This window comes from Pongo pygmaeus, chromosome 4, assembly GCF_028885625.2.
Source record: "Pongo pygmaeus isolate AG05252 chromosome 4, NHGRI_mPonPyg2-v2.0_pri, whole genome shotgun sequence".
Classification (NCBI taxonomy): Eukaryota; Metazoa; Chordata; class Mammalia; order Primates; family Hominidae; genus Pongo; species Pongo pygmaeus.
In genome coordinates this window covers 118,627,756-118,652,409 of record NC_072377.2, presented here as the reverse complement: position 1 = coordinate 118,652,409, position 24,654 = coordinate 118,627,756, and the positions used below count along the sequence as shown (strand labels likewise).

The window sequence follows — 24,654 nt, the reverse complement described above, 5'->3', positions numbered from 1 at the left end:
CCAATTCCCCTAATAAATCCCTCTCATATATTTATATCTATATCCTCTTGGTTGTGCTTCTCTAACAGACCATATAATAATAAAGTATGTTTCAAATGCATTTCAGAAATCATCTTCCAGGAAATTAAAAACGAAAACAAAATAATACAACATAGAGAGTATTAGTGACAGGGTGACAAAAAATAGAGTGAAATCTACCTGGATTATTCTAATGAAAGAACAAAATATACTTTTAAGACACTGAATAGTAGATTCTAAACACAACTGAAATTGAAGTCTCTATTCCTCAGGTTCTCTATGCTAATTTGAGAATAAATACCTAATTTATTTTCATCTATTAGTTTTCAGTGATCACGAGAATTTATTCTTTATTCATCTAAAATGCAGTTTAGATTATCCAAAGGTATTCAAAAGTTGCATTATGCTTCTCCAGTTTGTCTACTTTCAAAAAGAGCAAATTATTGTTAAGTCATTTTTAGAAAATGTTCCCTCTTAACAAATGATACCTAGTTAATACATATTTAAGTGCCCCGAGAGATAAAATAATCGGAAAAGAAAGGACAATAGTTGGCCACTTTTTTAACCAAATGACCCTTTTCCATTCCAAACATTACCTGGAATCTCCAATTTATTACATATTATCACAATGTTTGCTTTTCTGCTTGGGAACACTACCACCTAAATACCTAACTCACCTTTGCTCTCTCTTTTCCTTTCCATCCCCAATTTGCCCCCTACCACAGCATTACAAACCTATGTCAAAAAGGAAAAGATTTCATTGAACACAGAAACATTATTTTGAATTTCCAAACTGTGCAGAAAAGTTCAATTTCTTTCTATCTCCAAAACTTCAGTATTGTCATATGTCAAGTATGTTTCCCAGAAAGCATGGCCAAATAAATACACCTTTTCCCTCTTGGGTATTTCTAATGCATATACATATACTAAATGCTCTGAGAACTCTTACAGTGAAAAAGAAACAAAACTCCTTTCTTTGTGTAACACAGCACTGACCCACAATATCCAGTTCTACCTCTTGCAAAATAGCTACTATTCTTGCTCAGAAACTGTGCCCAGCAAAACACACTTTGGGGTGAATAGCTGCCTATGTACGCTATCTTTACAAAACCAGAGAAGTTTCAAAAGGTACAAGTCAGGATTGGATAATTCCCAATCTTCAGGACCCCAAGCTCTGAGTTTCAGGTTTCTTCTAAAACATAAATGTTCCTGAAATTTCTCCTAATACATTCTGATTAAATGCCTTGGCCTGGGACCCCATGAACATGAGATCGCTTAGCGGCACTAGGCCACACTTCTCAGCTGCTTCAGAGGACAGTGTTCTTCCTAGGACTGATGCCTACCTTAACACAAAGCCAAACCATAACCAGAGAAAGAGTAGATTACTGTGGTCTGGTCTGGGGAAGCTGCTTATTAACAAATGTAGGCCACAGAACTAATGCTAGATTCTTGCTTCTCTGCTTCCTCCTATCATTGAGAGAGATGAAAGAACTTTTATTACCTACAGGTAAAAAATTTCAGAGGTGCATGATATGCCAGGGAAAATAATACCACAAGGAATAAATGCCTCCCATAGGATGCTCTCCCCATTAGTACAGAACAATTTCTAGAAACTTATAGAAATCCTGAATCTTGTGCTCCTAGAAGGACAGGAATAGGTTTTTAATGCAAACTTCTCTAGAAAGCTGTTTCTCTTTTTCTCTAGTTCTTTCCTTTTAAAAAAGTCCAAAAATCTAAGTCTCTTTTTAGATATCTAATTAACTAAAAATAAAAATTTCTATCAGATATGAATCTCCCCTTTTTACATGGAGAGGATGCTTGGATGAACCAAAGATGGAACTGGTAGGATTCATTCAAATCCAAATCCTAAACCAAATAAATAGAAAAGCTGTGTGTTATATTGTAAACTTCACATAAGAGGGAAAAAAAGGGTCAGAAAATAATTATCAAGGAAGTGTAAGATACTGGTGACATCATGCTCCAAATTGCAAATTTATGGAAAAACAATTTTTTTTTTATCTTTGTATCTTACAAACCACAATCTGGAGAATTTGTGCAGCAAAATGGGAAGTTTAATAAAAACCAAATGTGGAAAATCTTCTATTAACACAATGCTGGTTAATAATTTTTTTTTCTTTTACACATTTGTGTAATGATAAAACATTACCTTGGGAAGAAGTCTTAACAAGCCATTTAGTTGGCAAATGAATAAACTAAGGCAAAAAGACGTGAGATGTTTGGCCTGAGGTCACTCAGCCCCTAAATTACACAACTGAGACTAAATCCCAGTGTCCCAATCCAGAGTTTTGGCCTCTGTCCCTTCCGCACCATGCTGTCACAGATTTGTTTCCTTTATGTAACTGCTGGCTACACACTCTCATTCTTGCTATGAAATGAAGTTTTCACCTTTTATTGCCTCTTTACATGAAAACAGGAATGGTCATCACCTCACAATCTGAGCATGTTAAAAAACACACAGACTTGGGGCTGCTAAGCAAATGTGGCACAGCTTGCCTTGGCATTCGGTATTTAGTGATAATGGGTTAAAACAGCTAAGATGAACTGTTTTTGAAAAGAAAATGTATGGCATGTACACAATTTTGAGGCTCTCTTAATTGGCCTTTGGAAGCAGATGCACTAGAGACCACCCGTGGAGATGTATATATTGTTAGACCTGGCTGTTTCCCTCACTGTTACATTGTTATGCATAATTTTTAATTAGGGCTTATCTTTATACAGTAAATAGATATGTCAACTAGAGTTTTCCATATTTATTCTTCAACCATCATAAGGTACATATGCTCCAGAATAATATCATAAGCCTGTAAATACCATGATTGCTAGGAAACAAAGCATTACCATAAGCAGTCTACCTTTCCTTAAAAAGAAAACGTTAATCCCTCAGATGGCATATTTACACAGAGAAGTTCTTTAAAAAGGTTCAGAGACACGATATTAAAAACTAGTCACTACAAAATTTCTGGTATAAGCAGGTGGGCTCAACAAACACGCTGGCCTCAGCTCCTTCCCTTAACAACCTTAAAATGATTATAAATACTACTAAAACAAACAGACAGCAAAAAAGCATGTAAACCCATAAGAACAAGAACGAATGACAAAGAGTAGTTAAAAAAAAAAAAAAGCTAGAAAGCCAGTCGACAGGGGGCCGCTGACTTACCTGACATGAGAATGCAGAATTCTGTGGTAACAGTGGTGAAAAAGCAAGGGGCAACCGCACATGCACTGAGAACCAACCCCTCACCCACGACTTAGGCACTGTTGGCACCAGTGCCTCTGCAGGTGGGGATAACCATAGAGCTTCGAATGGGAGGATAGGTTCGAAAAAGGCATAGAGGCAGTTAGACACATAGACGTCCTCTTCTGCTTTGTAGAAACACTAACTGTTCTTTGGCAACCTGGCAGAAGTCTGAAAATCTATTATCTGGACACAGTACAACACAAGGTCTGTGGACCTACTGCAGGGCATCAGACACTGGAGAGAGCAAGCTACGGTACTGATACCAGGAGAACAAGCAAATGCTTGCATAGTAACTGTTGAGACCTCTTCTTTGCCCTGTGTTTCAATTCCCAAGACGCTGTCACCTCAAGCTTCTGCTTTCATTGCAGGAGAGCAGAAAAGACTTCCGATGCACTGGTCAGATGGTCAGAGAAGACGAAATATGTAAAGGTATTGAAATTGCTGTTCTATGTCCCCCACTCAAATCACCCTTTAATAAAGCCTGCAGTTGACAAATTTGAAGTATGTATGAAAAGCTCCTAAAACAGAAGCCAAAACAAAAGAAAAATGCACCTTTGGGGAAACAAAATGCAAAGAGAAAAATTTCAAAAAGCCATAATTAACATCTCCAGAGAAAAGTTTCTACGAAAGAAAAGCATGATGCTATTAAAAAAAAGGCATTCAGGGATCAAAAATTAGACACCGGAAATTAATACACAATACAGAAGAAATAAAATCTCAATAGAAAGTGTGAAAGATAAATTTGAGGTTATCTTCCATATATAGAGCAAAAACAAATGGAAAACTATAAACAAAGAATAGGAAAATTAGGGAATAATATAGGAGGGCCATTATCCACACAACAGAAAATAGGAACAAAAATCATTAAATAATTCAGAAAAATCTCCAAAAATTGAAGGACATGAATTTTGAGATTGAACAGGTCCACCAAGTTCCCAGTACCATGGATTAAAATAGACACATACCAAGATACATCCTTGTGTAATTTTAGAATACCAATACTAAAACCCTGCAGAAAAAAAATAAATAAATAAAAAAGGAGCACGGCATCAGACTGCTAGACCCGAATACCAGAAGAAAATGGACCCTTCAATATTCTGAAGTAAAGTGATTTCCAATCTAAAGTTTTATATCCAGCTGATTACCAGTTAAGCATGAGAGAAGACTAAAGACTTCCATATCTGCAAGATCTCAAAAATATCTCTCTTATACGCTACCTTTGCTTCAAAACTACTGGAAGACAGATTCTACCAAAATAAAGAATGAAGAAAGAGGGTGAAATGGGGTTCAAGAAAGGGGCTACTGAGCATACAAAAAAGGCAAAGAAAGTCCCCAACATGATAGAGATGCAAGTCAGAATGTTCCAAGAGTCATTTCTTCAAGGTGAAGTTGATAAACTGCTGGATATATTTGAAAAGAGTAAAAGGTATTTATATAATGTGAGAGAATTTAGAGATGATTTAGGGATAAGTATACAGAAAACTAAGCAAATAAAAAATGAGGCAATTATTTCTTCCAGAAAAAATAAAAAATTGTGCAGGAAAGGAAAAATGATTATGATACATTATCTTGTTCAGCTACAAATGCAGTTTATACAGTAATAAGAGCGTAAACATAGAATATAGATTTTAGGGTTTATCTCACTGGGAGATAGGGAGATAAAAATCACTTTTTCGGGGAGGAGTGAAGTTGTAAAAGGGGTATGTTTATGTATGGGGAAAAAAAAAAAAACTCTGACTTCCCCAGAAGGAAGTTAATAGATAGCTCCAAAACAACAACAAAAAATCGAGATGCAGCAACATAAGCAATTGTATTTAAAATACAATTTATGTTTGTATTTAAAATACAAAAATATAAAACGCAGTTACCAAGAGAATGGCTAAAAAGATTTAAAGTGAATGCTTCTGGAAAGCTGGAATGGGCTGGAGGGTGTTCAGGTTCACAATTTTTTTTTTTTTTTTTTTTTTGCAGCAACTCTCATATAGCTGTTTTTCTTCCTTAAACTATCTGAGTGTATAACCTTGACTTTCAAAGGCCAAATTAAAAAAAAAAAAAATTCAGCCTGGTGCGGTGGCTCACGCCTGTAATCCCAGCACTTTGGGAGGCCGAGGCAGGCAGATCACGAGGTCAGGAGATTGAGACCATCCTGGCTAACACAGTGAAACCCCATCTCTACTAAAAATACAAAAAATTAGCCAGGTGTGGTGGTGGGTGCCTGTAGTCCCAGCTACTTGGGACGCTGAGGCAGGAGAATGGCGTGAACCTGGGAGGCAGAGCTTGCAGTGAGTTGAGATCGGGCCAATGCATTCCAGCCTGGGCGACACAGCAAGACTCCGTCTCAAAAAAAAAAAAGAAATTCTACAAAGACTAACATCTGAACTTTCAACACTCCTAGAAATGTCTAAATCATTCCTATGTCTCTACTGTTAATTTCAACTTGAATTTTCTTAACCAAGGTCATGTGAGGGTACTCCGTAACCCACTATGATACAACTATTCCTGTTTATGTCAGTCTATTTTTCTTAAATGGCAAAGTTAACATTATTAACGTATAACTGATTAAGATCACTGAGCCACTCCTGAAATCTGAGAATATATGCCTAGGTCTAGACCACCAGAGTGCTGCAGATATTAAAACAAATACACATTGCCTGTTCTTACTAATTGTTGAAAGTTCAATACAAACTAATACATGTACCCATAACCTCCTTATCAAGTAAACATTTGAAAACTGTTATATACAGGCACTATAACCAACAAACTGCTTTAAGATATTCCCTAAAGCCCAGGCATTTTGCATCAACACTGTTTCACAGGATTTCTGTCTCAACAACAAACAACGCTCATAAGCAATCAGGCACAGGAATGACTCAATATTACCATTAAACTCACATTTCCAATTAAAGTGTCCTGTGCAATTTCTAGGTCTCCAAATTTTGGCACAAAATTATAAAGGCAGCCCTCTGCTGAAAATTGATCAAATTAGAAAGAAAACACACAAGCATGAAGGCATTTGCTCTATGAAAAAAATCTTCAGAAAAGCTTTGTCACAGTCATTTCAAAGAAGCCTGTCAGAGAATCCAAAATTTTCAAGAGTGAGACACTACACGTCTCAAGTCTAAATTTTTTTTTTTTTCTTACTTGTGAAGATACCACATGGTAAATTATGTTCTCAGGAAAAGAAACAAACTTACCTTTCACAAGCTCGGACAGTCCATGCGGCAATTATCCATAATGAGATACTAAAAACCAAGAGTACAGTTCCTGGGCATATAGTCATTAAAGTCTTCATAACAAAACGTGTATTGAAGTTTATCTTATTAAGTGCTCCAATGCTTCTAGAGGAGGCATCAGTGAAAAGTTTGCTATGTAAAAGCATGACTCTGGCAATCAGATAGAGTCTTAAGAACATTGGTATAGATAAAATAATATCCACATCAGCGGTGGTTGTGGATGGGGCATAGGAGAAGGCAAGCCGGGCCGTCCATGTGAATGTATAATTCCCAGGTATGGGATGAATAGCACACACCAGTATTTCCAAGCAGATGAAGAAAATACGCTCATAAGTCATGGCTATTCTCCAGTCATCTGCTCCATTGTCCACCATGAACAACTGAAAAAATAAAGTAGAAAATCAGCTTCAGTATGGCATGAATGGTCCACAAGGGTTAGTGCAGATTTTAAAAACACACAACAGATGACTTTTAGCAATCATGGCAAGCTAAAGGTTATAACTTTTAAATGCCAGCCAGGTATACTATTTTTAGTAAAGGGTACTGGTATTCATTTTGTACAAATTAAATTAAAAACTTGGTACTCAGGAGCTAAAACTGTTTTGAAGTTCACGTTCCTGGACAATCACGTAAATAACATCATTTTAAAACAGGGGCTTGGGCCTATCAGTCAAGAAAACCCCCTCAGATGAAGTCGAAACGGACTCGCCTTATAACAAGTTGTTTTCCTCTTTCAGTCTGGATTTAAAGCCTTACACAATTCTAACTATATTCTCAGTGAAATCTATTTAGGGTGCCTCTGCAATCAGTTATACCCTATAATGCAACAACACATAAGCGTTCTTACAGGAAATCTTATTCTTGGCTTCAGAGAAAATCACAAGAGACCACAGACAAATGTGGCAGAAACATTTCTTCCAGTTTCCCCATGACTACTCTATTTTCTGTCTCTTTTCTTCTATTCGTCCATAGCCTTCCCTTGGATTATTCATTTACTTTCAATCTTTATTTAATAAAGATCCCTTTTTCCTCCTGTTTCTGTCATTCCTCACACCACAATCAATGAAAGCAAACAAAATTTTTTAAGAAGAAAAAACCAGAGAGAAAGCAAAGTAAATAGATATATAGATAAAGAGTAAAAGGGACAGAAAAGAGTATCTTCCTCTCTTCCCTGGCTCTCTGTAAACAAGTCCTCCAGGCCCTGGCAGTCTAGAGACAACCAGAAGCATTTGGAAATGTGTGGTGGCTTTTCTGACTGCCACAAGGACTTGCAAGGGATACTGACACTTAGGGCCCAGAAGCCAGGGATGCCAGCCATGCTTCAATGCTGGGAGTCCCACGTATTAGGAAGACCTTTGTTTTGAGAAGCTATATATATTCCAAAGATACTGTCATTGCTGCCTTTGGAAATTACTATCAGGGACTATTACAAGTCACATAAATAAAATAGTACTGTTCTTTAAATCCACATTTCCATTCTTACCAAAAATGTTATTATCCAGCTTGATTATCTACTTTATTCACCAAACTTGACCCCGAATGACCCAGCAGTGTGCAAAAATCAAATCCACTTCCAAACGGGCTAAGAATCACCAAGACTCCAAATAGTCAAAAGCTGTGTAGCAAAGTCCCAGCTGAGTTCCAATAAGGTTATTCACCATAATGTTTTGGACAACAGTACAAACTCAGGATAAATACCTTCCAAGGTATTTATCTGGTAAAGAAATGTCAGTCTGAATGTATCACTCCGATATACTGCTTACAAATAAGTCTCCTCCTTCTAAGACTGGCCCTCCTTCCATTCTCCCCAATGCACTTGCTCCTCTCACCTCACTCTATTCTCTTTTTTTCAGGCCCCTTTTCACTACTCCTCTGCTCACTTCCCTAACTAGGCCGGTTCTCTCTATTGAGTCTCACTCCTTCAACCATAATCCTACTGCCATTCTCAGCAGCAGCACCCTTTATCCTTTAGGTGATCCTGTCCAGGTAACTCTCAATCTGGAACCTGATATCCAGGCTGCTGCAGGTGGCCTATGGCCACCACCCACCTGTGCCTTCAAGCTCAGTTGAACCCTCAGAGTCACCTTGTGATCATTCCCACATCCACCATGGGTTGTTTTCCTCGAGGGCCACCATTGTTCTCCTTTCTCTCAGCATGCACTTTCCCCACAGTATCAGAAGAAATACCCTCTATCTGATACGTTAGCCACAATCTTACCTACAGCCACACCCTTTCCTCCTTATTTCCCTTCTCTTTTGCTTCATGTGTCTAAAGCAATGTTTCACCAAAATCCAGTTCTCCTGCATCAATAGCCTATAGTCTAGTTCCTGTGCCTCTTTTCTCTCAGCAGAGTCTATAAAGTCAAACTGCTACTGTTTACTAAAAACAAAACACCCAAACAAAGAGAACCAGGGCTGGCTCCACGCCTACTCTAGGTTGTGTTTGTTTTCTCACTTATTCATTCTCAAACAACTTCCAGGCAGATCTTGCTCCCATTAGCCTACCAAGACTACTCTTGCTAAGGTCACTAAAGATAACTTCATTATGAAATCCGATCCTCCCATCTTAATTTTTATCTTATTTGTCCTGTCATTCTTGCTTCCCTAAGAAATATCTCTTTCCTTGGCTTCTGTGACATGTTGCTTTTTCCATCTCCTGCCACTCTTAAGGATCTCACTGTCTTTCTCTCCATTCTGTGTCCCTACTTGGTATGGTTTGGATGTGTCCCCACAATATTAACCATCACACTACTGGAGTCTATCTCTGACTTTTCTCTCACTCTGTACTTCCCTGGGTAGTCTGACCCTTCACTCTCCATTACCAGATTCCTCCTGTCTTCCATTTTCTAATGACCTTTTTAAAATTTAATTCAAGATTAACATCATTCAAAGGCCCACCATGGCCTGATGGGTAAAATCTAATCTATACCCATAGCACACAAGCCATTCTGCAATCTGGTTTTGCCTGTCTCTCCAACTTCATTGCCTACTATTCTACTTACATCTCCCTATGGTTGGAGATTCCAGAACACACCACCCTAATCATGCTTCTGGGTCTTTGTACATTCTGTCCCATGGCCTGGAAAGCCTCCATCTAGCAAATTTGTATTCCTTCAAGACCAAACTCCACATCAGCTCCTCTAGCATGTAGTAGATGCCCTGTGAAAATCTGGAAACTCCCTCCTTTGTTCCACCATGATCCTCATATGTGCTTCTTATTGATGCTGTCACATAAAGGACAATAAAAGACTTCTTAATAAGACTGTCTCCCCTACTTGTTAGTGAGACTCCATGTCTACCTAGTAGAGGGTAAGAAATGCTTGATAAATAAACTTCCTTGTTATTTCTTAGTTAACAGTGACTATCCTAATCACTGGATAGGTTCTAATATCAATTAAATGTACTTGCGGAAGCTGAGAATACCAAAGCATAATGCAAGTGAATGTACGACACATTCACCTAAGTAATAAGTCATTGTAGGAGCATAATTTTGCAGTTCCATAGAGTCCAGATAACTTTCCTCTTTGGTAACTTCCTCACAAAAATGTTCTATTACATAGTTGTTTTTTTTACTATCAAAGGTCTGAATACCTAAAATGCTTTTTTTTTTTTTAACATAGCATATATTTTAATGCTGAAATTGAGGAAAAATATTTACTTGTATTCTCTACATAATCCTGACCCTCAATGTTGCTTGTTTATTTATTCATCCAGTGTACTAAATACTATGTGCCAGGTATTGTTCTACATACCAGCCATACAGCAGCATTTGTGATGAACAGAGAATCTGCCCATTGAAACTAACTTTCGCTATGAAAAAAAAAAAAAAGAAAGAAAAAAACATAGTCAAGAAAGCAGACGTAAAGAAATCGAATAAAGTAATTACGCTTTTGGACATTGTTATGAAGGAAAGAAACAAGAGATGAAATAGAGAATAATGCATTAGAGATGACAGTAGATGTGGTCATCAGGAAAAACCTCTGGATAAGTAACATTTGATGCAAGATCTGGATTAAGAGAAAAGCCAGTCATGTAAACAACCAGAGGAATAATATTCTAGGCATAGGAAACAGCACATGTAAAGGCCCTGGGCTTTATAAAAGCTTAGCATGCATAAAGAAATGAAGGAACATCAGAGTGGCTGAAACTTAATGATCAAGGGGCAGCATGAAAGGAGATCAGTCTGGAAATAAGTTTGAAGAGACTAACTGGGACCAGATAAGCAGGCCTTTGTTGACCCATGGTATCTAGACAGGATTTCAATCTAAGCCCAGTGGGAACCCATTAAAGGGTATTAGGCAGAGGAATAATGTGATCTGATTTTCAGCCTGAAGGGCTCACCCATACTACTCTAGGGAAAACAGGGTGAAGAGGGGCAAGTGTGGAAGGAAGGATAAAAGTTAGGAAGCTCTACTGCATTTGATTGGTTGTTGCACCTCATCACCTAAATTGGGGGATTGTCTTGGAAATGGAGACAATGAGTGCACTGGACATAAAGATCTTATAGCATACCAAATTCTCTGGCTCACAGCTAAAGCAGTGTTAAGAGAAAAGTTTATAGCACTAAATGCCCATGTGAAAAAGTTCGAAAGATCTCAAATTTAAAACCTAACATCAACCTAGGGAAACTACAGAAACAAGAGCAAACCAGCCCAAAAGCTAATAGAAGACAAGAAATAACAAAATCCGAGCTGAACTGAAGGAAACTGAGAAGCAGAAAACCATATAAAAGATCAACAGTCAAGGAGTTGGCTATTTGCAAGAATAAATAGATAGACCACTAGCTAGACTAATAAAGAAAACAGAGAAGATGCAAATAATCACAATCAGAAATGATTGGTGGACATTACCACCAACCACATAGAAATACAAAAAAAAAAAAAAAAAAACCCTCAAAGCCTACTATGTACATCTCTATGCACACAAGCTAGAAAACTAAGAGGAAATAGAAAAATTCCTGAAAACATACAATCTCCCAAGATTGAACCAAGAAGAAATGAAATACCTGAACAGACCAATAACAAGTTCCAAAATGGAATCAGTAATAAAAAGCCTATCAACCAGAAAAAGCAGAGGACCAGAGGAATTCATAGCCAAATTCTATCAGATGTATTAATATAAGTAAGAGCTGATACCATACCTACTGAAGCTATTCCAAAAGACTGAGAAGGACAGACTTCTCCCTATCACATTCTAGGAGGCTAGCATCAACCTGATACCAAAACCTGGCAGAGACACAACAAAAAAATAAAACTTCAGGTAAATATCCTTGATGAACGTTGATGCAAAAAATCTCAACAAAATACTAGCAACCAGAATCCAGCAGCACATCAAAAAGCTAACTCAACACAATGAAATACACTTTATTTCTGGGATGCAAGGTTGGTTCAACATATGTAAATCATTAAACATGATTCATCACATAAACAGAGATAAAAACAAATCACATGATCATCTCAATAGATGCAGAAAAGGTCTATGGCCATACCACCCTAAACACACACAATCTCGTCAATATGTGCAGAAAAGGCTTTTGGTAAAACTCAACAGGCCATCATGTTAAAAACCCTCAACAAACTAGACACTGAAGGAACATACTTTAAAATAATAAGAGCAATCTATGACAAACCCACAGCCAACATCATGCTGAATAGGCTAAAGCTGGAAGCATTCCCCTAGAAAACTGGCACAAAACAAAGATGTCCTCTCTTACCTCTCCTATTCAACATAGTACTGGAAGTCTTAGCCAGAGGGATCATGTAAGAGAAAGAAATAAAAGGAATCCCAATAGGAAGAGAGCAATTCAAACTATCCCTGTTTGCAGGTGACATGATTTTATACTTACAGAACTCCATAGTCTCTACACAAAAGTTCAATGATTTAATAAACAATTCAGCAAAGTTTCGGGAAACAAAATCACTCTATAAAAACCAGTAGCATTCCTATACACCAATAGCATTCAAGTTCAGAGGCACATCAAGAACAAAATCCCATTCATAATAACCACAAAAAGAATAAAATACCTAGGAATACAACCAAACAAGATGAAAGATCTCTGTGATGAAAATTACAGAACACCGCCCAAAGAAATCAGAGATTACATAAACAGATGGAAAAGCATTCCTGGATGCTCATGGATAGCAAGAATCAGTATTGTTAAAATGGCCATACTGCCCAAAGCAATTTACAGAATCAGTGTTATTCCTATCAAACTGTCAATGACATTCTTCACAGAAATAGAAAAAACTATTTTAAAATTCACTTGGAACCAAAAAAAGCCTGAATAGCCAAAGCAATCCTAAGCAAAAAAAAAAAAAAAAAAAAAAAAAAAAAAAAAAAAAAAAAAAAAAAAAAAAAAAAAACCAACAATACTGGAAGCATCACATTACCCAACTTCAAACTATACTACAAAGCCACAGTAACCCAAACAGCATGGCACTGGTACAAAAACAGACACATAGTTCAATGGAGCAGAAATACAGAGGTCTACAGAGTGCAGACATAATGCTACACATCTACAACCTTCAACAAAATTGACAAAACCTAGCAATGAAGAAAGGACGCCCTATTTGATACATGGTACTGGGAAAACTGGCTAGCCACATGCAGAAGATTAAAACTGGATCCCTTCTTTATACAATATACAAAATCAATTCTAAATGGGTTATAGACTTAAATGTAAAACCCCAAACAATAAAAACCCTGTACTATAACCTAGGAAATGTCATTCTGGACATAGGACCTAGAAAAGATTTCATGATGAAGACACCAAAAGCAATTGCAACAAAAACAAAAATTGACAAATGGGACCCAATTAAACTAAAGAGTTTCTGCACAGCAAAGGAAACTATGAACACAGTAAACAGACAACCTATAAAAAGAAAGAAAACATACGCAAACTATGCCTCTGACAAAGGTCTAATATCCAGCATCTATAAGAAACAAACAAATTTACAAGAAACAACCCCATTAAAAAGTAGGCAAAAGACATGAACAGACTCCATTCAAAAATAAGACGTACATGCAGCCAACAAGCATATGAAAAAATGCTCATCATCACTAATCATCAGAGAAAGGCAAATCAAAACCACAATGAGATACTATCTCACACCAGTTAGAATGGCTATTATTACAAAGTCAAAAAATAATAGATGTGGCCAGGCATGGTGGCTTGCACCTGTAATCCCAGCACTTTGGGTGGCCAAGGCGGGGCAGATCACTTGACGTCAGGAGTTCGAGACCAGCCTGGCCAATATGGTGAAACCCCATCTCTACTAAAAATATAAAAATTAGCCGGGCACTGTGGTGAGTGCCTGTAATCTCAGCTACTCAGGAGGCTGAGACAGGAGAATCACTTGAACCCAGGAAGTGGAGGTTGCAGTGAGCCAAGATAGCACCACTGTGCTCCAGCCTGGGCAACAAGAGCAAAACTCCGTCTCAAAAAAATAAAAAACAGATGCTGGTGAGGTTGCAGAGAAAAGGGAACACTTACACACTTCTGGTAGGAATGTAAATGACTTCAGCCATTGTGGAAAGCAATTTGATGATTTCTCATAGAACTTAAAACAGAATTACTAGTAGACCCAGCAATCCCATTAATGAGTACATACCCAAAGGATTATAAATCATTCCGCCACAAAGACACACGCATGCATATGTTCACTGCAGCAGTATTCACAATAGCAAAGACATGAAATCAACCTAAATGCCCTTCATTGGTAGAGTAGATAAAGAAAATATGGTATGTGTACACTATGGAATACTGCACAGCCATAAAAAGAATGAGATCATATCATTTGCAGCAGCGTGGATGGGACTGGAGGCCATTATCCTAAGTTAACCAATGCAGGAATAGAAAATCAAATACCACATATTCTTACTTATAAGTGGGAGCTAATCACTGAGTACACGTGGACGCAAAGAAGGAAATGAGAGACACCAGGGCCTACCTGAGGGTAGAGGGTGGGAGGAAGGTGAGGATCAAAAGACTACCTAGGCTGGCCGTGGTGGCTCATGCCTGTAATCCCAGCACTTTTGGAGGCCAAGGCGGGCGGATCACAAGGTCAGGAGTCCGAGACCATCCTGGCCAATATGATGAAACCCCGTCTCTACTAAAAATACAAAAATTAGCCAGGTGTGGTGATGCGTGCCTTCGGTCCCAGCTACTCGGGAGGCTAAGGCAGGAGAATCGCCTGAACCTGGGAGGCAGAGGTTGCAGTGAGTCGAGATTGTGCCAGTGTACTCCAGCCTCGGCAACAGATCAAGACTCCATTTCAAAAAAAAAAAAAGACTACCTATTGGGTACTATGCTTATATGCTTATTACCTACATGATATAACCCAACCCCCCCCGACACACAATTTATCTATATAACAAACCTGCACATGTACCCTTGAACCAAAATAAAAGTTTAAAAATATCCATTTAATAGAGGCACACATAAAGTTTTCAATTCTTTCACAAAGAAAAATGCTGTACAGCACAGAAAAACACCTATGTAATGTTGTCAGTTTCTCCCTCTTAATTAGTTTTCCTAGTCTCCCTTAAGAAAACAAAAGCCCTTTCTCCTGATTCACCAAATAATAAAATACTGACTACCATCTAAACAACAACAACAACAACAACAAAAGTAGAAATCTTGTCAGAACTTGCTGATGGGCTGAATGTGGGGGCAATAAAAGAAAGAGAAGATGCAAACATGGCTATTGTGTTTCTACCCTGAGAAACACAGCGGATGGTGGTGCCATTTCCTGGGTACAATGGGCCAAGGGCTAGAGGGAGGCAAGGAACATAAGAAATAAAAGGTTTCATTTTGGCCATTTACATCTGAGTATATATGCCACATGCAGGCCACTCAGAAGAGAAGTCTGGACTACTGAAGTAAATTTCAGAAAATTGTTATTTGGGTAATTGTATGAGATCAAAGGAAAAGTCAGACAAAGTGAAGAGAACAAAACAGTACTCAAGGCCAAGTCCAGAGGAAGCCCAAATGCGGAGGGCATTTGGAAGGTCGGGACATAAGAGGATCCGAAAAGCAGCAGGCAGTGAAGCAGGAAGGAAAGAACTGACCTAGGAGACAAGGGTAGGTGCCGCCAATTAAAAACTGTCCAGTGGTATTTACCAGGTTGAGAGATATGTTAATGCACTCAATTCTATAAAGAAAATGAAAACATTCTCAACATCACAGGTATTCAACACTCATTCAATGTCAAGTATGAAAATCTAACTGTAGAAATAGTCTCATTACATTCCATATAATCTTTATAATATATATGATCTGTTTTAAGCTCACTTGTAGGGGAGTTAAAGTAATGAGAAGAACTAATATTATTTAGTTCTTCTATATTCAATTCTGAGGTTGTTAAGAGAAGAAAGATTTTAGGTCAGAAGAACAGTTTAATTTACCTTAATTCTAGGGTGATGGTTAACAGTCTTGGCCAGAGGTCTAAAGTAACTTGTAGGCATAATGCTGAATATGCCCTCAGAATATGTCCCACCATGAGCATGAACTTTCCAGTGCAACTGTTTTGTATTTGCTCAGATAACCAAATGTAATATACTTCAAGTTCATCATCACAGATTAGTTAGCACTGACCATACATCAGTGAAGAGGTGCTGGAGTTTAGCAGGAGAGGCCTGCCCACAAAGAGGTAACCTGTGTACACCAGAAGGAGCTCGGCTGCAGAACCCCTCTCCTATCTACCTTCTGCATGTGCTTTTCCTCTGCAATGTAACTGCAAGCTCTTGCAGTTGGGGACAATTCATTAAACATCTTGGGTTTACCTTCTAGAAAATAATCCAGGGTATTGCTCAGCAAAAAACTGGGGCTTAAAAATTACACACTGAAAAAAAAAATTTTAGTCATGTATTTGTTAGGAAAGTAAGTAGAATAGCCAGGAAAATTCTGAAAAGGAAGAGTAACAAGGGAGAAGCAGCCACATACATTTTAAAACATAAATTAATCATTAAAATCAGGTGGTACTGGCACTTAATATAACTGAAAGCCTGATGGAACAGAACAGAAAGTCTAAAACAGACCCAATATACTGGGAATTTCATAATAATACAAAGGTAGACTCTCAATCAGTGGGGAAAATATACCTTTGGAAAAATGATTTGGAGACAACTAAGTAACCACCTGGAGAAAAGCAGAGTTAAACCCATGCCTCATACCCATACAAGTGTTTGAAAGACATAGATATGAAAATGAAAATACTAGCATATTAAAAGAAATCAGGTAAGAATTAGGCTGTAACCTTGGAGAAAGGAAGGCCTTTTTGACACAAACTCCAGAGTCTTAAGATAAAATACTGCATCTTATCTTTTAATGCATTTAATGCATTTGACTTCATGAAACTTTTGCTTTCTGCAATTAACTAAAACTACAATAAAGAGAGTAAAAGGACAAAGACCAAACCACGGGAAAACATTCACAACATCTATCACAAAGGACTAACCTCCCTAATACATAAAAGTTCTTAAACATCAAGAAAGAGACAAGCAGCACAGCAGAAAAATGAATGCAGGATACAAGCCTTAGGTCATGGAAAATGAGATAACAATGGCTCTTAAACTTATAGAAACAAATGCCCAACCTCAATCATAAGAAGAAAATGAGATACCACTTTTTGACCTGTCAGATTGAATAGGCAGTAAAAGTTTTATAACATGTTATACCATTGAATGTATGAGGAAACAGTACTTGCACATATCTCAGGCAGAAGTGTAAATTGGTACAATCTGAGGAGAGCAATTTATCAGGTTATAAGCATACATTCTCTTTGATAATGTAATTCAATTTCCTTAGAATAAAATCTGTCATATCAATATATTTGCAAGAGTGAAAAATAGTGAATGTACACGATTATTTGTTGCAGCATTGCTTGTATATTAGCAAAAAACTGGAAATTATATGAATAATCTAGTAGGGAAACGGGTTAAATGAATTATGAATGGCCACAAAATGAACAGTATGCCGTTAAACAAAAGATGAAGAAATGTGTTATAAGCTATTAAAAAGAGATATCAAGTAAGTACTGAGGTTTTTTTTTTTTAAAGCAAAGTATATGCAATTATTTGTGCAGATTTGTTAAAGGGGAGATGGTATATTTGTATTTGTGTGTGCATAAAGTATCTCTGAAAGAATACTCCAGAGATTAATGATAAAAGTCACTTACGGGAGGTGAACTGAGTGGCTGGGCACTAGAAATGGATGGGAGAGTTTTAATTATATAATATTTAATGCTTTTTTTTTTACTTTGGAGATGTGAGTAAATGAATATAAGTTAGTTAATAATAAAAGCAGTTTTTATGGTTAAAAAACAGACGAGGGAAGAATGAGAATAAATGAGGTTGCCAGACATCCAAATAAATCCTAACAGTCTACATGTACAAAACTTCAAAACTAGAAAGTAATCACTGACGTTCTGAATGACAGCGTACATAGCCAAACACACTGAATCCAATTTACATCTAAAATATTCTGCTTACTAAGACAAATCCTTGAGCCATTACATTACATAACTGTTTTCAACAGCATGAACAAAAATAAATAAGATTTCTTGGTTAACCTTTAAACCAAATATTCAATAAAACCAAGCTCTCTTTTTTCATTCACTTACTGAATGCTTCTATTTGTAAGGTTCTGTGGATACAAGGATTAAAAAGCCTCTCAGTGTTTGATGCGGAAAAGCAATATACATGAAAGATTTATATTTAAATTTACATTTTAATGTTTCCTTGTGGTAAGTACTACAACAGAGAAACAAAGAAAATGCTGAGGAAATACAGAGGAGGTCAGAGGAGGCTCCATCATGGAACAGTATATGGTGCTTTTCCCACCAGAATCTTCACATAACCCATGACAAGGAACTTCCAGTATCATTTTTAGGACATGTTTGGGATCATGGCCCCAAACAAAAATGCACAGAAATGTATTCATTTAAAAAAACAAAAAACAAAAAAAGCCTCCTTCCTTAGAAACTAGCATTTGGATGTAACAAAGTGAAAAAAAAAAAAACCCACAAAAAACACTACAGACGAAAGCCAAATAATGAGGTTTTCTTTATTAATGTGTTGCTAGGATTCAGTCAACAAAGAAATGAGACTACAGGTGCCCATCACAGACTAGGTCAAAAGACATACAGAAAGGGAGAGATGACTTTTCAACGGTCTCATTGAGATCTCTTCCAAGATCCTCAGCCCAGAACTGCAGGAGGGAAAAAATTGAAGAGCTATGTTCAGAATTCACCAATCCTGAGCAAAACTCAGAAGAAACAAGCAAAGCTGATGCTTGTCATTCCCTCACCATCCATCCCGGAACCTTCCTCTGTCTTGAAGTCTCATGCCCATTCCAGCAACCCTGTTCACCCTCGCCACTCTGAAACTTCTCTGCATCCAAGGAGGAGGAATGTGAAACTAATTAAGTATTAATCACTGAATTGCCAACTCCTCTCTGGGAGAAAAGTATGAAGAAAAAACTTGCTGGAATGAACAAAACTAAGGCTCAGATCCTAGATATGCTACTAACTTGTTACATGACCTTGGGAAGTCATTCAAACTTTGTTAACCTTATTTCTGCTCTCTGTAAAAATGGAGATAATGTTATTTGCTGTTTCAGAAAGTCATTTTAATAATAAAATGAACACAAATCATATGTTGTAGGCAACACTATGAAGTGGCTAACCCCATAGTATTCCCATCCTTCTCTCTTGCCTATCTCCACTACAGAAATATAAATTTCCCCAGACTCCTTTGCAGTTAGGTGTAGCCATATGACGCAGTTCCAATCTGAAATCATAAGCAAAAGGTTGCTCGAGAACTTAGTAGAATATCTTTGCTTTTTTAGATTAAAAAAAGACAGACATGGCTGACACAGACCTCTTCTTTCCCTTCCTCCAGCCCTAAACAGAGGTGATACTTGGATGTGCAGCAGCCACCCTGTTACCGTGAAAAATAGACCAAAAGAGTCACAGTAATTCCAGCCCTGATATCTTAAGCCACTGAATCAGCAGCCACCTACCCCATTTGTTAAAGTCACCATCAGGTGGATGTTCTGTTACTTGAGCAGCTGAAAGTATGCCTGCATTTAATTTAATATTCATTAATGTGCTATGTAAAGATTTATAAAAGAAAAATAACATTTATTAACTTAAAACATTTTATGGACAGAGCAGCCAACAATGCAGAAGAAATGCATCTCAAATATTGAAATTTAAAATACAATAACCATTGAGTGGTAGAGTTATTTCTGGGGTGGGTGGCTTCTGTTCATGCCTTTTAAATATCAACCAACTGCTCTGAATATCTGGTAGTGTGACTCACAGGAAACACACACACACACATTTTGGAGCCGGAGAAGCTTGGATTTAATTTCTGGCTTGACCACTTACTAGCTGAGTGGTTTGGGGCAATATATTTAATCTATCTAAACTTCAGTTTCTTCAGCTACAAAAAAAATAAAAATAATATCAACCTTACATGATTAGTATGCATTAACACCCACTCTGCTGTCCCTAGTAAAAGTGACCAAATGAATAAGTATTAGCATTCCATGGACCTTCAGAGAGGGACAAGTAGATGAATTAAATAATAACTTGTGATATAAAGATGGGAAAATTAGCCATGGAAGAGAAGGCAGGGAAATTGGTAAGGAAAGACAGATCTAGAGCAATGTCAGTATTGGGAAAATCTCTAGAAACTCCAGCTCTACCTATTTTTGAAAGAAGTATTTTTGTCATTTGCTAAAATAATGAGTTTCTGAAATTGTCTTCTCCTGACTTAGGCAAGAGCTTCATCTACAGGTCAAAAATCCTAGAATTATCCACCAGGATGCAGTGATAGTTAAGGTTATGTACAATAAATCCATGTTCTGCTGCTCTTAAGACTTAATTAGAATTTTACTCCCCTTTCACATGTTTCTTATCACCAGGCCCGCACCTTCTGTGGTCTCACAAAAGGCACTGCATGCATGTTGATATATTATCATGCAATTATGTTCACATTCACATTACTTTGGAATTTATGCAAGTTGCCTCTAAAAATCACTTTTGAACTTCTCTGTTAACGTAATCATTTTACCCTTTTTGGTTCTCTCAACAGAACTGACATCACAGAAAGCACTGTGGTGTATGGATTATGTGTCTGCACTCTGGAATTGAGTCAAGCAGATCTAGGGTTGATTTTGACATGCCACAATTGATGAGCTCTGTAACTGCAGAAAAGTTACTTAAACTTTCTGAGCTCCAGTTTCATCATTTGTTAAGGATGCCTGGTCATAGGACTACAAGGATAGTGTTCAACAAATGTTATTTTCTTTCATAATAGTTCACTTCAGCATTGTGTCAAAATCTGGCCTCCAATAAATGTAACCTTAACTAACTTCAGGTAGAATAAGAAGGGATGAACACAAAGACCAACATCACTGATTGTAGCTACTGGAAAGGATGAAAATCAAGGTTAGGTGAAATGAGAAATTCAAAGTTCCTCCATGGTCAGTCTTTTACTTATTTTAATGGTTTATAAATTATGGTATGTATCATTAAATCATTTCTGCAAGTAGATGGGGAACCAATCATAAATAAAATAAGCCTAATAAGGCCTCAAACCATGAAATAATTAAATATAAGCCAACGTGTTTGATTCTAAAAGTTTAATCTGAAATGATAAAAACTCCACATTTTCATTTGAAGCATTATAGTAATATTGCTACATTGCTAAAATGTATTAGGATCACCTTAGTTATTTTAAGCACTTAAAAAGCTGGCTAAAAGCTAGGTCATAGTTATTATCTCATTTGCCCTTAGAAGAGTCCAATTAAAGCACAGGCAATTGAAAGAATTTGGTCATGGTCACAGTGTGAGTTACTGAAAAACCTGAAGCTAAAGTTCAGGTCTTCCAGCATTCACATCATTTGATGGGGGCATCAGGCTGTACTGAAAAGTCGGAAGCAAATCAATACTTAAAAAAGCAAAAAACATGCTTACCCACTAATTTACATTATGATTTCTCCAATGTCACATCTTCATCCCTGGTCTTAGATGACCTCCTGCTTTCCGGCAGAAGCAAATATTTAAATAAACTTGGACATTACATTCAATGCCCCGTGGTAACAGAAATAGACTACGTCCTAGTTTAGTCTTTTTCCAAGTTAGATATTTTTCATTCTGAAAACTTTTTTAACTTCAGTTGTATAGAACTTCACAGTCCACATGGTATTTGGGATGAAACTTGAAAGCTGTTTTAAAGTATGCATAACTCACCACATGTTAACAGGACCAGGTACTGTTCTAGCCTGTTGTATTAACTCATATAAAACATGAAGCAATTCTAGAAGGTGTATACTATAATTGTGTCCATCTTGGAGAAGAGAAAACTGAGGCTTAGAGGTTAAGGAACTTGCCACGGTTACATGGTACAGGGCCAGCATATGAACCCAAGCAATCTGGCTTCAGAGCCTGTGTCCATAATAAGCATACTGCAACTTGTCACATACTTAGCCGGTATAAAATCTTTTCAGGAAGAACACAGAGACAATGCCAATGACATCAAATGAACCCACATATTCTTGACCAGTTTGGTTATCTAAGGCCCTTGTTTTCAGCAAAGGAGAAATGAACATATACAATGGGCAAAAAAAGAGGTGCTTAAAGGAAAACAATTATTACATTAAGTAAATCAGGTACAGCAGCAAGTATTGACAGAGAGGAAAGACACACACACTCACACATGCACACACATACACACACCACTAAAAAGCAGATACAAGCTCTCAAAAAATCCAACAGTCTTAACTCGTCTAATGAAAAATCAAACATTCTTACATACCTCAATTACCAGAGAACATCACTGTATTACAACACAATGCAAAGCCTCACGTTCCAAATAACAGTGTTGACCTCAACAAAGACTCTCTGGGACTTAACTGATCCTCTTTTCGAATGCAGAAGGGCTGTAAAATCATTATTTAAATTATGTCTAAATTTTAGAAATATTCCTATCCAGATTGTTAAAATAAAAAAATTGATATAGAATAAGTCACTGTAAACTTCAAAGTACTAAAACAAAATGATGGTCAGCCTAGAAGACTATACAGAACTAACTATCTCTCAGAGGGAAGGAAAGGGTGAAAGACATTTTGAGACATACACAGATTGAGAACAGAAGTGACTGCTAAGGAGTGCTCTGCATGCAGCAAGAAGTAAACAGAAACCAGAAAGAAAGAGCTAAAGAAAGAAACAAGTAACCATGCTAGTAAGTCTAAACACAAATTGACTATATATAATTCTAGTTATCAACATAACCATATGATTAATTTGGAGGAAGTCAAAAAAGCAAGGTATGAATAAAATGTGGGACATCAATAGTATGATGGAAGGAGGAAGGCAGATCAGAATGAAGGCCTCCAAGGATTGTTACACTGTACAGAAAAACAGAAATTCTGATCAACCTTAAACATTGTTAAATATACATATTTGCTAAAAATTCAAGAGTAACCACTAGAAGAGGGGATATAAATTGCATAACATCTAAAATGCCAGAGAAAGAAATGAATGTTTAAATATTTCACTTCACCCAAAATAAGGAAAGAAAGGAGAAAGATAGAAGCAGTGAAAACATTACGAACCCAAAATAATGTCAGAAATAGGTACAAAAATAACAGTTGCCATAAAAATGTAAATGAACCAAACTATACATCCAAAATATAATGTTGAGTAGAAAAAAGCAAGTTGTAAAATAATAGGTACAGCATAGCATCTATGAAATTGAAAGAATGTAAATACTATATTGTTTAGAAATACGATTCTATTTAGTGAACACATAAGAGCATGGAACGGAAGGATACACTTGAGTTTCTGAATGGCAGCTGCCTCTACAGACAGAAGGCGGGTAAAGAGACTAGGAAGAAAATGAAGGCTATTTCAACTGTAATATTCTTTTTCTCTTATGATAAATAATATCTGGGTGGGAGCAGAGGGGGAGAGCAAAGCCCTCTACTGCCAACTGGCAAAAAGCTGGAGAGCCTCTGAGAATGAACATCTCTGAAATGTCAGAGAGTCTAGTCTCTGAGTCTCCCTCAGAGCTACAGGATGTAGGGCCTTTCTTCTGTTCTTTCTTATGTACAACAAAGAGGCTCTATTGGAGCTGAAACCAATGAAGAAGCTACAAAAGAACAAAGTGAACAGAATGATTCTTCGGGCTGAACTGCTCAGAGCCTTAGCAACTGGGAACACATGCCAGAAGCATGTGATACATGAGCCCAAAGTCTAAGAACAAAAACCACAGGGAATTTTTTTTTTAGCAGTTTTTAAATTTTTTTCTAACTGAAGCTCTCAAACTTAGTGAAAATACAGTATTATGAAACACATTAAACCCAGTTTGATAACAGTCAAGGTTAAGCAAAAATGCACTAAGCTGTAGCTCAGTGCTTAATTCCAAAAACTTCCTTTTTAAAACATTCTACTTTACCATGTAATGGCTGCCATATGTTGTTACATTAATAGTTACTTCCCTGATTTTAAAATGACATGACAAAATAGACATTAAGTGGCAAGTTTGTCACAAGCAGCCATGCCAGTGATTAGGCACAAAGCATGGGACTAGCTCTGAATACCCACATGGTAAGACCTGTTGGTCACAGCTGGTTTTGATGATTTTTAATAAAGATTATCCATTTGTATTACTTGGATTCAGAATCAGAGAAATATTCTTTTTCAATGCTGTATCTTGATGAAAGAAAAAATAATCAAGTGGCCACAATGAAGTTAGGTTTTCTCTAGAACACAAGTTAGGCTCCATTCTTTTCTACTCTAAATGCTGTAGGGAATGACACATATCCAGGAAGTATTTCAAGATTGCTAACTGGCCTAACACAAAAGTACAGCATCCTAAAGGTAGCATGAAGAAAGTAAGGACAGTAGAAAGCAAAAATCTACATACTTCTTAAGGAGCGTTCTCCATCAAAAAGAAGAATCACCAACCTTGTTGATAAATGGGGGGTGGTAAATAGAGACTGAAATGTCTCAGAATTCTGAGAGGCAGACAGAATGTATTCGCTGACATGTTAGTCAACTACTCCCTTAACTTACAGCATCCCTTGCCCCTCCTTATATTCCTCCTTAGGTGCTTATATTACAAATACATAGA

At 37.1% G+C, this 24,654-nt stretch overlaps 1 protein-coding gene across 2 annotated transcripts in view; it reads right to left on the bottom strand.

The window, feature by feature from the left end:
• KCNN2 (potassium calcium-activated channel subfamily N member 2) overlaps window positions 1–24,654 on the bottom strand; it is a 138,942-nt gene that overhangs the window by 88,986 nt on the left and 25,302 nt on the right. The window contains exon 4 of one of the 2 annotated variants that reach the window (XM_054489162.1): window positions 6,472–6,890. In XM_054489162.1, the coding sequence (XP_054345137.1) occupies window positions 6,472–6,890 (419 nt within the window). Of the gene's footprint in view, window positions 1–3,196; window positions 3,391–6,471; window positions 6,891–24,654 lie in introns of those variants that run through there. The other variant, XM_054489163.1, reaches the window with a different exon arrangement.